Here is a 13,929-nt window from a genome sequence, read left to right as displayed (position 1 = left end):
ACTTTAATTATCATTATCTATTTAATGACTTTATCTAATTTACATATCACCATTATATCTCTATTTAAACCGCTCTCAGTTTTCATTATGAGTAAACTTTGAGCCATCATCCAGCTCTATCAATGGCTTCCAAAGCCATGCTTATTCTACTGGGCACTCTTCAAATGGTAACTTCTAAGGTGTGTGGCACTGAATCTCTTATAAATCCATACCCTTCTTTCTTTTAAAAAAAGAACGTATTAAAGGTTACATCAAATCATTCAAATAAATGTGAGCTCAGTAGAATATAATTTTAATGTGTTATATTTGAAAATTTGAATTTTAAGGTTTTGTTAGTAAATTTATGTCGTGTAATTTAGTTTTGAGTTTGTTTTTAGCGGATATTATTATTTTTGTAATATTATATGTTATTTTTTATCATATTGAAATTAATTTGTATACCATAAATTCTTATTAAAATAATATAAAAATCATTTTAAGATAATGTGGATTACACTATGTGGTTAGATGAAATTTATTTATAACTTAAAATATATTGTGGTTATTATTTTTCTTCCTAACTAATTGGCTTTTATATACATATACATATAGTTCAATATGTACCGAATTTGTACATAATATATATAAATTAACTAGTGATAGTTAAAGACAAATTTACCTTTTTGACGATGCCTTCTTCGGCTATTCATCGTAGACATATGGAAATATCTCCAAACACTTCTTTTTCTTTGTAAGTTGATCGTTTGCGCTAAATGTTGAATGAAATCGGTTTCATCGAACTCAATCATGTCGATGCCGTGTTTCTTGTATTGTGCCTCGAGATATCCATTTATAGAGATCGCCCAACACGTCTCTTAAGAAAAATAAATTGCTTATGCGAATATACTAATTTTGTCCGCGTTTGCCCTTGTAGTAACTCTGTCCTTGATTTTTTTTATTATTAAAATATATATTTTTTGTAACATTAAAATATACACTAATTTTACCAGTGTATATTTAATGTTAGAAAAAATATATATCTTAATAAATCCGTCCCCCTTGACCCTACAGTAAATCCATCCTTGATTAATTTTATTAAAATATATATTTTTTGTAACATTACATATACACTGGTAAAATTAGTATATTACATAAGCAATTTATTTTTCTTAAGAGACGTGTTGGGCGATCTCAATAATTGGATATCTCGAGGTGCAATACAAGAAACATGGCATCGATGGGATCGAGTTCAACGAAACCGATTTCATTAAGCAATTAGCGCAAACGACTTACAAAGGAAAAGAAGTCTTTGGAGATATTTTCATGTCTACGACGAATAGCCGAAGAAGGCATCGTCGACAAGGTAAATTTGTATTTAACTATCACTATTTCATTTATATACTATGTACAAATTCGGTACACATTGAACTATATATATGTATATGTATATAAACGTCAATTAGTTAGGGAGAAAAATAATAACCACAATGTATTTTAAGTTATAAATTTCATCTAACCACATATAATGTAATCCACGCTATCTTAAAATAATTTGTATATTATTTTAATCAGAATTTATGGTATACAAACTAATTTTAATGTGATCGATAATAACACATAATAAAACCAAAATATTAATATCCGCTAAAACCAAACTCAAAATTTTGAATGATATTAACAAAACCTTAAATACAAATTTTCAAATATAAGATAGATTAGATTATATTATACTGAGCTCACATTTATTTGAATGATTTGATGTAAACAATAGAATATCCACGACATAAATTACATGACATAAATTTATTAACAAAACCTTAATAAAGTTTTCAAATAGAACACATTAAAGATTTATTGATGAATATTTTGTGATTTCGTTCATTGTTAAGTTTGTCAAACAGTCTGCGAATCAGGGTAGCGCATTTTATCGCGTGTAAGCGTGTCAATTCAGACTGTGTTGAGTAGAGATTTGTCCCTATCGACTTTTGTAGGCTGTTATGTGCCGTTTTGGAGTAATAAAAAACTCTGTGACTTATTATATATATATATTGTTATAAAAACCAAATGAATAACTTGAATTGAATACTCCTTAAACACTAATATGGTGAGAATTTAGAAGAGGAGAATATGAAGAGTAGAGAGAAAATGGGAGAGGAATTGTAGGAATTTTAGGGATGGATTTTTCATTTACCATCCTCATGTATTTATAGTGAAAATTTGTGTACATTAGTCAAAAGTTAGGTGTAGGGTAATTAATTATCTACCCCATATTTTTGACTTTATTTACCCTATATTTTTGACCTATATGAGCATACCAATTTATTTACAACACTCCCCCTTTGGGATGCTCATTGATACATTTACATGGTCAGCTGCCTCATTAAAAACCTTACTAGGAAAAACCCAGTGGGATAAAAGCCTCAGTAAGGAAAAAAGAGTACAGCTATGTAAAGCTCCCCCTGATGCAGACGTTGGTGCGGCCTTTCTACAAATCTTGCAATTTACGCATTCCAATGTCATGAACATGTTTTCTGAAAGTTGAAGTGGGGAGCGCTTTTGTGAGGAGATCAGATGAGTTATCACAAGAACGAATATACTGGATGTTGATAACATTGTTCTTCTCTAGTTCTTGTGTGAACGAAAAGAACTTCGGAGGGATGTGTTTTGTTCTGTCGCTCTTGATGAACCCTTCCTTCATTTGAGCAACACATGCGGCATTATCTTCATAAAGTGTGATGGGGTCTTCTATTGTTGGAAGACCACTGGTGGCTCTGATATGTTGCGTCATTGATCTCAGCCATACACATTCACGACTTGCTTCATGTAGTGCTATAATCTCCGCATGATTTGATGATGTAGCAACGAGCGTTTGCTTTTGAGAACGCCAAGAAATTGCAGTCCCTCCATACGTAAACACGTATCCAGTCTGAGATCTCCCTTTGTGTGGATCTGATAAGTAACCTGCATCTGCATAACCAATCAAAGCTGGTTTTGTCTTGTTAGGATAAAATAATCCTAAATCTATCGTTCCTTGAAGATAACGAAGCACATGTTTGACACCATTCCAGTGTCTCTTTGTAGGAGCTGAGCTGAATCTTGCTAATAGATTAACTGCAAAAGCTATATCTGGTCGTGTGCAATTAGCAAGGTACATAAGGGCTCCAATCGCACTGAAATATGGTACTTCAGGACCAAGAATCTGTTCAGATTCCTCACATGGACGAAATGGGTCTTTTACCACATCTAGGGATCTGACAACCATTGGAGTACTTAAAGGATTTGACTTATCCATATGGAAGCGTTTTATCACCTTTTTCGTGTAATTTGATTGATGCACAAATATTCCATTTTTCACGTGCTCAATCTGTAAGCCAAGACAATATTTTGTCTTCCCAAGATCTTTCATTTCAAATTCTTGCTTTAAGTAAGAGATTACTTCTTTAATCTCTTCATCAGTCCCAATGATGTTTAAATCATCAACATAAACAGCGATGATCACACATCCGGATGTTGTTTTCTTAATGAATACGCATGGACACAGAGAGTTATTGACATAACCTTTCTGTATTAAATATTCACTTAAGCGATTAAACCACATTCGTCCGGATTGCTTTAACCCATATAAAGATCTTTGTAATTTAATGGAATATTTTTCTCTAGGTTTCGAACTAGATGCTTCAGGCATCTTGAATCCTTCAGGGATCTTCATATATATTTGAGTATCTAGCGATCCGTATAAATAAGCTGTGACAACATCCATGAGATGCATATTTAGTTTCTCATGCACTGCTAGGCTGATCAAGTATCTGAATGTAATTCCATCCATTACAGGGGAATATGTTTCTTCAAAATCAATTCCGGGCCTTTGAGAAAAACCTTGGGCAACAAGTCGAGCCTTGTATCTCACAATCTCGTTTTTCTCATTTCTCTTTCGCACAAATACCCATTTGTATCCAACAGGTCTCACATCTACAGGTGTGAGTACTATAGGTCCAAAGACCTTGCGCTTGTTAAGCGAGTCAAGTTCGGCTTGAATTGCATTTTTCCATTCCCCCCAATCGTGTCTATTTTTACATTCAGTAACAGACCTTGGTTCGGGATCCCCATCATTTTCATTCATGACATCGCATGCCAGACTATATGAGAATGCATCATCGATTTCATCATTTCGGTTCCATTGTATACCTGTATTGGCATAATTAATTGAAATTTCTCGATTTTCCTCGTTTTGTATTTCTGGAATACATTCCTCCATTTTGGGGTCATTTTGTCTCTCTGCTCCTTTTCTTTTCCGAGGATTTTTATCTTTGGAACCAAATGGTCTTCCACGCTTCAGACGTGTTGTGACTTCATGAGTGACTTTATTTTCAACATGTCCTTTTGGAATATCAATTTGCGCAGGAGCATTTGCAGCTGGAATGTATGATTTAGTCACTCTTTTAGTGTCTGTAAACGCATCAGGAAGTTGATTTGCAATACTTTGCAAATGTACAATCCTTTCCACTTCTCCTTCACAATCTTTTGTGTAAGGGTCAAGATGCAATAATGTTGGTACAGACCAAGTAATTTCCCTTTCCAGCTGTTTTCTTTCTCCCCCTAATACTGGGAAATTTTCCTCATCAAAATGGCAATCAGCAAACCGTGCTGTAAAAACATCACCAGTTTGAGGTTCTAGATACCTAACAATAGATGGACTTTCATATCCTACATAAATTCCAAGCCTTCTTTGAGGTCCCATCTTTGTTCTTTGAGGTGGTGCTATAAGCACATAAACAGCACATCCAAAAATTCTCAGATGAGATATATTTGGTACTTGGCCAAATGCAAGTTGCAGAGGGGAATATTTATGATATGCACTCGGTCGGATGCGAATTAATGCAGCAGCATGTAATATTGCATGACCCCATATTGAAGTAGGGAGCTTTGTTCTCATTATCAATGGTCTAGCAATAAGCTGGAGACGCTTGATTAGCGATTCAGCTAGACCATTTTGTGTATGTACATGAGCAACAGGATGCTCAACATCAATCCCAACTGACATACAATAATCATCGAATGTTTGGGATGTAAATTCACCGGCATTATCAAGCCTGATTTTCTTGATTGTATGATCAGGAAATTGAGCTCGTAATTTAATTATTTGAGCAAGTAATTTCGCAAATGCCATATTACGAGTTGATAACAGACAAACATGTGACCATTTGCTAGAGGCATCTATCAATACCATGAAGTATCGAAATGGACCAGATGGTGGGTGAATAGGCCCACATATGTCACCTTGGATACGTTCAAGGAACGTAGGTGATTCTGTTTCAACCTTTCCGGGTGAAGGTCTCATGATAAGCTTTCCAAGAGAACAAGCTTTACATGGGAAAATATTACCTTGAGGGATCTTCTGGCCCTTCAATGGATGCCCATGTGTATTTTCAATAATTCTTCGCATCATAATAGAACCAGGATGACCCAAACGATTATGCCATGTCGTTAAAATTGAAGACTCAATGACTACCGAATTTGATTCTATCGCATTTATATATGTGTAGTGCAGTCCAGTAGGGAGCATAGGTAGTTTTTCTAAAATTTGTTTCTTTCCGAATTTGGATGTCGTAAGACACATATATTTCATGGTGCCTTCAGTTATAGACTGAGTATTAAATCCATGAGAATATATGTCATTAAAACTCAACAAGTTTCGTTTGGATCTTGGTGAAAATAAAGCATTATTTATATTGAATTCTGTTCCATTTGGCAGTGTGAAATTTGCCTTACCAATACCTTCAATCAGATCTACAGGACCTGATATTGTATTCACAAAATTTTTCGTTGGTTTTATCATTGAGAAAAACCTTTTGTCATTCAAAATAGTATGCGTTGTTCCACTATCCGGTATGCAAATTTCTCCAGTACCAACCATTTGGTTCGCCTCACAATTTGCTTTTTCCATATGATAACTTCAGATTAAAACAAAAATAAAGTTAATGAGAAAGACGTACTTATATTATATAATACTAATGTGTTACAAAGTCTTGAAAAATATTACACATATTTTACATAATTATATTTAAGTAACTAGGTAAAATACTTGACTTTACTTCATTCCCAAGCATGGGAAAAACATACATGCATCATTAATCTAGAAGTCTTCTGTGAAAACAGCAGAATCAGCGACAGTGTGCGCAAGATCACCATCGAAGTCGGAAGCATTAAGATGAGTGGAGTCATCTAAAGGTTCTTGGTCAATAAAGTTGACCTCTCTCTCTTTCCCCTTCAATGATGCTTTATATAGATTGCACAAATGTTGAGGAACACGGCAAAGTCTAGACCAGTGTCCTTTTGTGCCACATCTATGACAAACATCTTCACTACCCTTGGAAGTACTTGGGTATTTTCCTTTTTTGTGTGGATAATCATTATTCTTTTCATCTTGCTGCTTCTTATGATAATCTTTCGTGGTATTGTAAGAATGGTTATGATTATAACCACTTCGACCACGTCCGTATCCACGTCTGCGACCATGACCACGACCACGACCACGACCTCGACCTCGTCCTCGACCCGGAATATAGTTCCGTTGTTCAGTTTCTTCGGAGTTGACAGCGTTTACTTCAGGTAACGCTTTTGAACCTGTCGGACGGGATTGGTGATTCTTTATCAGTAATTCATTATTCTTCTCTGCGATTAGAAGACAAGTGATTAGTTCAGAATATTTTGTAAATCCTCGAACACGATATTGTTGTTGCAAGGTTACGTTCGATGCATGGAAAGTGGTGAACGTCTTTTCCAGCATGTCATGATCTGTCTTTTGGTCTCCACAAAATCTCAGATGAGATACTATTCGGAACATCGCAGAGTTATATTCGCTGACTTTTTTTGAAATCTTGGAACCGTAAAGCGTTCCATTGATCACGGTATATTGGAAGCATGATCTCCTTTTGGTGAAAATATCTGTCCCTCAACTCATTCCAGAGTAAACTTGGATCTCTGGTGGTGAGGTATTCACTTTTCAATCCCTCGTCAAGATGTCGACGAAGGAAAATTAAAGATTTTGCCTTGTCTATATTTGACGAGGTATTTTCTTCAGAAAGTGTTTCCAGTAAACCCAAAGATTCCAGATGCATTTCTACATCCACCTTCCAAGGCATGTAGTTTTGGCCTGTGATGTCTAGAGGACTGAAATCGAGCTTGACGAGATTTGCCATGATGATAACTCCGAATCGATCTTGACGAGAGTGATCGTGCTGATAACGTGTTATAAAAACCAAATGAATAACTTGAATTGAATACTCCTTAAACACTAATATGGTGAGAATTTAGAAGAGGAGAATATGAAGAGTAGAGAGAAAATGGGAGAGGAATTGTAGGAATTTTAGGGATGGATTTTTCATTTACCATCCTCATGTATTTATAGTGAAAATTTGTGTACATTAGTCAAAAGTTAGGTGTAGGGTAATTAATTATCTACCCCATATTTTTGACTTTATTTACCCTATATTTTTGACCTATATGAGCATACCAATTTATTTACAACATATATATATATATATATATATATAATTACTAATTTTTTTATTTATATCTTTCGGTGAATATAATACGTGAGTTGAAGCTGGCATATGCACAAATGCAAGGCCTTTAATTAATACATTTTATGTTCAAGCCACGACACAAATCAGCACAACATCATTAATTGCCTAAACGACATTGAGCAAATCAATATCGTTTACATCACTCTGCTTACCATTGTTATAGAAATGGTTAATAAATATATTAATTTACTTTTTATGTCTTCAATATTATGTTAATACATTTAATTGAATCTGAATATTCAGTGATCCAATTTTATAAATCCAATGTTTAGTTTTAATATTCGCCTTTCAAAATTCAGCTATTTGATTCTTTAAAAATCTAGATCCAATTTTAAAACCAATTTAAAAAATCGATTATCCAGTTTTTAAAATCTATAATTACTTTGAAAATAATTTTAAATCTATACCCTCTTCTATAATTATTACAATAATCAAAATTTGAGTAAAAAAAATCATACAATCTTAGCATGATTAATTATTATTATTTTTTTTCTTTTTAATAAAAATAATCGGTTAACTATCCGATATCCAATTTTATCTAAATTAAAAATTGATATTCGGTCCAATTTTTTAAACTGGATCGGTTCTCTTAATCCGTATTTTTGCTATATGACGTGGCAGTGATTTTCGCTTTTGGAACGGTTCAGTTTTCGGTTTATTTTTTGTACACTCCATGTGCCTTCGTCCTTGGTTCGGCATATGTATTGAAGAACTATCTCTACACGTATTTATAGTAATATATAAACCACGTTGTTGTAACAAATAACCATTTCATGTTTCAATATTAAATATATCAATGATGCGTAATGCACTCTAAGATAATTTCTTCCTTGGTATTAATAACTTCTTGTGTTTGTTTTTTCGTTTCATCATTTGTCGTATCTTCCTTGCTCTTCCCCCACAATATACCATAGAGCCCTCCAACGAGCAAAATTGTTCCACCAACACTGCCATTCCACAATAGTTTTCATGTTAGTATGTATATAATTCAAGTATATCTAATAAATCATAAAAAGAAAACAAAAGAGAGGCTATGAACGTTTATCAAGTGATCAGTTGGGTATAGTAATGTAAAAAGTTGTGCATTTTTTTTTACCTTCCCCAAAAAATGGGTTCTTTCCAAAGGAAAGTAGAGAAGAGTGCTGTGATGATTAGAGCCAAAGGAGTGAATGAGGCTGTGAATACTGGGCCTTTCTTCTCTATTACCCAAACTTGCATCCAATATGTTATGCCTGTCACCACAATTCCCTGCCAAATATGTGATTTCACATACATACATTAATTAAGTGAATAAAGATTAATCCATTAGTTTCTGTGATAAAAGACTGTGCATATAGAACACACCATCTAATTTTTGTATAGTATTTTCTCATAAAAATTAGATAAAGCAAAAGATGAGAATGAGAAATAAAGGACTGTATATATATGTACGTAACTAACAGGCATATAGACTATAGTGATCGTTCGCTTTCAAAAGAAAAAAGGTAAAAAAAAAAAACTAGAGAAAGATAAAGAGAATAGTTGTTTTGTGATTATTTGCTATAGGCAAATCTATATCATAATCAGCTAGTGGGAAAGGAATGATTTTGTTGTTCTTTTTCCTGAAGAAAAATATCTCCACTCAAGTCCAGCAAAAGTTTGATGAATCATATTTAATAGCGTTCTATTATATATGTTAATTAAGCATATACCTAAGTTGGCTAGGCGGATTATTTTTAGGGTCCATTAAAAAAATAGTCAATATTTGATAAATATCTATTTTTATGTATTTACATACGTAAATTTTAGATAAATATATAAACAACTTCATATTATTAGATCACATCATTATTTACGGTTATTTACCTAAGATTTACCAAACGTTGACTATTTAACAATGTCAAAGGTTTTAATTAATAGACTATTTTTTTTCTAATTTTCAGTATTTACTATACCACTCTCACATGCAAGGTGTTTACACTTTACATGTACGTAAATTACGTTGTTGGGTTGTATCTACACACACACACACAAACCATAAAATTATAGTTTTTTTTTTTTTTTGTTTAAATTAGAAATAGAAAGACAAGGAGAAAGAAACGTACACAATAAGCGACAGAGAGAAGATGAATGTCCCATCCAATTTTCCAAGAGTTAGGGTTTGTGTCCATAAAAATGGCAAATAAGGCTGACTGAACGCAACTGAACAAGCATTGAAGCGTCGTCAGCCTCAACTTTGCTGGATATTGCTTCACAACAAACCCCTATCATATCAACACGCACACCACTTTAATAATATATATATATTGTTGTATTATTGGCGGATTTATAATTGATTCCCAACTCCATTGGAATACATAATCGTATCAAAGGGAAAGGAATATTCTATTGGCTGAGTTTTTATAGTCATATTTTAGATGGTGTCAACTATCCACTATAAAAAAAATCTTTGGTTTTGGATTGTTTAATCATCTTTATATAACTATTAGTTTAAAAATAAAGAAAATACGGTAAAATGGTTACATCAATCAGACTTTTATCAAACAAATAATTAAGAGTTCAAGATTTTTGGGGAACTAGTTAATAGTACATTCAAGTTTGAATGCAGTAAGAAAAAATTGCTAAGTTAAATTTAACTAATTATCTAACAATAACAAAATAATTTTAAGTTTAAAATGACTGGATTAATAGCGTGTCATGTTGCTCTTATTTTTTTTTTTCTCTTTCTGATTTTAAGTAATAAAAGTAGAGAGCTACACATATGACTTATTTAGACTCTTTATATTAAAATCCTAGTTTAATACCTAAAAATTAAGAAAATAGTCTAAATTAAGATAATATATATGCGAGATATTATGAGAGAGCTAGGGATGAATTTGGCTATATTTTTATGTTAAATAATGAAACTATAATTGTTATTGAAAATGACCTTTGAGCTATTTGAAAGAGTTTCGTAAAATAAAAAAAATGATGTTGTACTAGGATACATAAAAGAGAATATAACCTGCAAAATTAGCCACATAGAAAAAGCAGTGTTGGCTGAGAGCATAATGAGTGAGCCTTTGATCATGCAATCCTTTGAAGAATCATGACTTTGGAGATCTTCAATGGCATGAGTGGTAGTTGAATACAAATTATTGTTAATACTATTATTGTTCATCATCATGAACTTCAATTGTGGTCCTTTCACAAAGGCAAACACCAATGCCCCTGAAACACTTATCACTGAACCCACCACCTTTGCTACTCCATTCAAACTCCCAATCTTTACACTCTCAATCCTATATAGAAGATATTATTTATCATACCATGAGTAAAATACTACACTTTATAATAACATCATTATTTTATTGACTAAAAATATCACCTCAGAATAGCTGCTAAGAAAAAGGTGATCGCCGGGATTGTGCTAGGAGTGGCGGCCGCGAAAGTCGCTGTGGTGTAGTTGATCCCGATATAGTAGAGGTTTAAGCTTAGGGTGATCCTATATATAGACACTCATACATTAATTTTGAGATATTTTAGTTCTCTAAATCAAAGTAAAATATTTATATTGTAGGTTGTGTTACTAATCATACCCTATCAAGGAGACGAAGAAAAGCTTGCATGTCAAGGTGAAGGATAGAGGGGCAGATTTCCCACTGCAAAAATCAAATAACAAAAAGAAAAGGTATTGTAAATAAATATACGCGTGATCGCGATAAATATGATTAAGTTAGGAATTTGATGCGAACCTTTCGAAGAAGAAAGCGAAAGGAGACAAGGCGAGAGTTGCGAAAGCTTGTCGATAAACGACAAACACAAAAGGACTCATTCCTTTGGAAATGGCAGCCTTTGAGAACAAAGCCATGCCTGCGTACACAAATTGTATTGCTATCATTGCAATGTACGGCTTTTGGCTCTCCATTCCCACACCATAGCCAACCAAACTTCTCTTCAACTTATTTCCAAATATCTCCTCCTTTCTGTTTAAGCCCTCCATTTTTTTTTTATCTATATATATATCAACTTACTACTTTTCCTGGTTTGATTATAAACTCTCACTCCACAACTCCAATTTTCTTTGTGCGGCTTTGGCTTGAAGATCGGACTTCCCATTTTATAGCATTCCTTTTGCACTAAAAAAATAAATAAAAGGTGATTCTCATAATTAGTTTACTTTCACTATCTAATTTAATAAGTATATATTTATATATTTAATATGAGTATGTGGGCATGAGTGTTATAACACGTGGAAGAACGATGCTGTTTTTGTAACTGTACGTAGACTTATGATTGGTAGTGTGAATAAAACAAAACTAATAAAGATATATATACAATGCATTTAAGCTTATCTCATGCCTTGCAAATTTCAATATATCAATGCGCGTTGCATTATCTGAATTAAAGTTTACAATGAATGAATGGATAGCATTTGTTTGAGAAAAGTCTAATTGGGTATGGACACTATATTAGATATTGATGCGCTTGAGGCTTTATGTGTGAATGAACTTGGTATTATTTGACGAAGTTGAGGGAAGTCTTAAAAAAACATAAATTTAGCGATATAAACCACAAAAACATAAACATTTACGTTTTAGCCAACATTTTATAAATATTTCGTAAATAGCCATAAATGTTTCGTAAATAATAAAAAAAATATGACATAATCAATATTATTTTCATATATTTACTAGAAATTTACTCTGTGTCTTTGATCATTTTAATATTGTAAATAAATTTATGTGACTATTTATAAAAAATTAACGAAACGTTACTATTTAGAAATTTCTAATGTTTCATATGATTAAATAGTCACCGGATCCTAAAAAAAATATGATGGAAGGACTAAATTTTACACTTGAAATCATTATATTTATCATTTTATATTGTGTGTATATATACATGTGTGTCAGTGTGTGCGCAAGTTAATCCACACCAAGGGAGAATCAGTTAATGGTGGAGTGGATATGCACTATATATTGTACAAAATAAAATAAATAAATAACAGCAAGATCTAAATTCTTATTGGTACAGACATACTTAAAAACAGTAATATTTGATATTATAAAAAAAAGTTAAATACTTTGCCCCTTTTGTTATTATTGGTATTGGATGTTTTTGTTATGGCAAAATTATTATTCTCTGTGATGTTGAAAACATCTTGCTAGAACATAGATCATCTGCTTTACACGTCAGTACTGTGACGTGGTTCTTCTGCTGACAGACTTTTTTGTTTGATTCGCTTCATCATCTTTTTCGATCGTCCAATGAGCGTTGTCCATGTGCTTTGGGAAACCCTAACCCAGGTTACTAAGCATGTATGTGTCATTTAAAAGGATCGCTTTCTTCTCTGAGTAGTGTTACACATCTAGGCATCTTGTTGCAATCATCATTGTCGATATTCTACATCCTAGGTGTGTATTTTTTTTGGTTGACAACTTCGTTAGAGCTGATCACAGAGTTGGTTGTATTGTTGATTCAGGTTATTGTAAAACACGTATTGTTGAAACACTGAGAGAGTGTGAGTGGAAAGTGAAAGGAATTCAAACACAGAGGAGTCTGAGTTAGAAATTACCAGGGTAGTATGAAATTGAGGAGATCTGAAAGGTGATTATTCATGGTCGTCTGAAGTTGTACTTACTCTACCGTCTAGTGAGGTTTTTCTTTCCATTAGGATTATCATCCCCTCTAGAAATAGGCACAATTGGCCGAACTAAGTTACCATCTCTTATGTTCTTTTACTTTCAGTTTACTTACTTGAGTTATTTTTCTAAACTGATAAGTTGTTTCTTAACATGTTGGAACATCCGTAGAAACATCACACTAAACAGTAGATCTACTTTTTCAATTGGTATCAGAGCAGGTCACCCTGCATCTCTAGGGTGTAACTCCTGGTATTTCTGACTGTTTTTGTGAGTATCGGGGAAAGAGGTTCAATAAGACGAGCTCCTCTTCTCGAAGGTTTGAACTATGCCTATTGGAAAGCTCGGATGTGCGCCTTTATCAAGTCTATTGATCACAAGACTTGGAAGGCTGAGGACGAAGCTGTTCTTGCTAACTTCAAGGCTCTAAGCGCTACCTACAACGGAGTTGATAAGAATGTTTTGATATCAACAAATGTGTGAGTGTTAAAGAAGCTTGGGAGATTCTGGAAACCTCCGAAGAAGATGATGGAGTGCTAATAACATTAATTAGTTACATAAATATGTGGTTTTCAGGTATATATATTTATTCGAACCTAATGTTTTAAATGTTATAGTAAATATTTGGTTGATTTTGTATAAATTTAGCACCCATTTTTTTTAATCTTTTATATGTTAATAACACCTAGTTTATATTGTATATAATAATACATCTAATCAACTATAATCACCATCACTTATATGCTACAGCTACTGTACAA

The 13,929-nt window shown here is 33.1% G+C and overlaps 1 protein-coding gene and 1 pseudogene across 1 annotated transcript; both read right to left on the bottom strand.

Moving 5' to 3' along the window:
• Nucleotides 1-6,068: 6,068 nt before the first annotated feature.
• Nucleotides 6,069-7,367, bottom strand: LOC149406035 (uncharacterized; annotated as a pseudogene).
• Nucleotides 7,368-8,358: 991 nt separating this feature from the next.
• On the bottom strand, nucleotides 8,359-11,611 carry UMAMIT22 (nodulin MtN21 /EamA-like transporter family protein). The gene is made up of 7 exons (XM_089626344.1): nucleotides 11,279-11,611; nucleotides 11,123-11,185; nucleotides 10,912-11,028; nucleotides 10,549-10,825; nucleotides 9,650-9,808; nucleotides 8,662-8,813; nucleotides 8,359-8,512 (listed from the first exon to the last, which is right to left on the bottom strand). The coding sequence occupies exons 1-7, from the start codon at nucleotides 11,524-11,526 to the stop codon at nucleotides 8,359-8,361; spliced, it is 1,170 nt and encodes a 389-aa protein (XP_089482470.1). The 5' UTR covers nucleotides 11,527-11,611.
• Between the last annotated feature and the right edge of the window lie 2,318 nt (nucleotides 11,612-13,929).

Source organism: Urtica dioica, chromosome 1 (assembly GCF_054948205.1).
Source record: "Urtica dioica subsp. dioica isolate 48M chromosome 1, U.dioica_male_clone48M_v1_H2, whole genome shotgun sequence".
Classification (NCBI taxonomy): Eukaryota; Viridiplantae; Streptophyta; class Magnoliopsida; order Rosales; family Urticaceae; genus Urtica; species Urtica dioica.
This window is presented reverse-complemented; position numbering and strand designations above follow the sequence as displayed.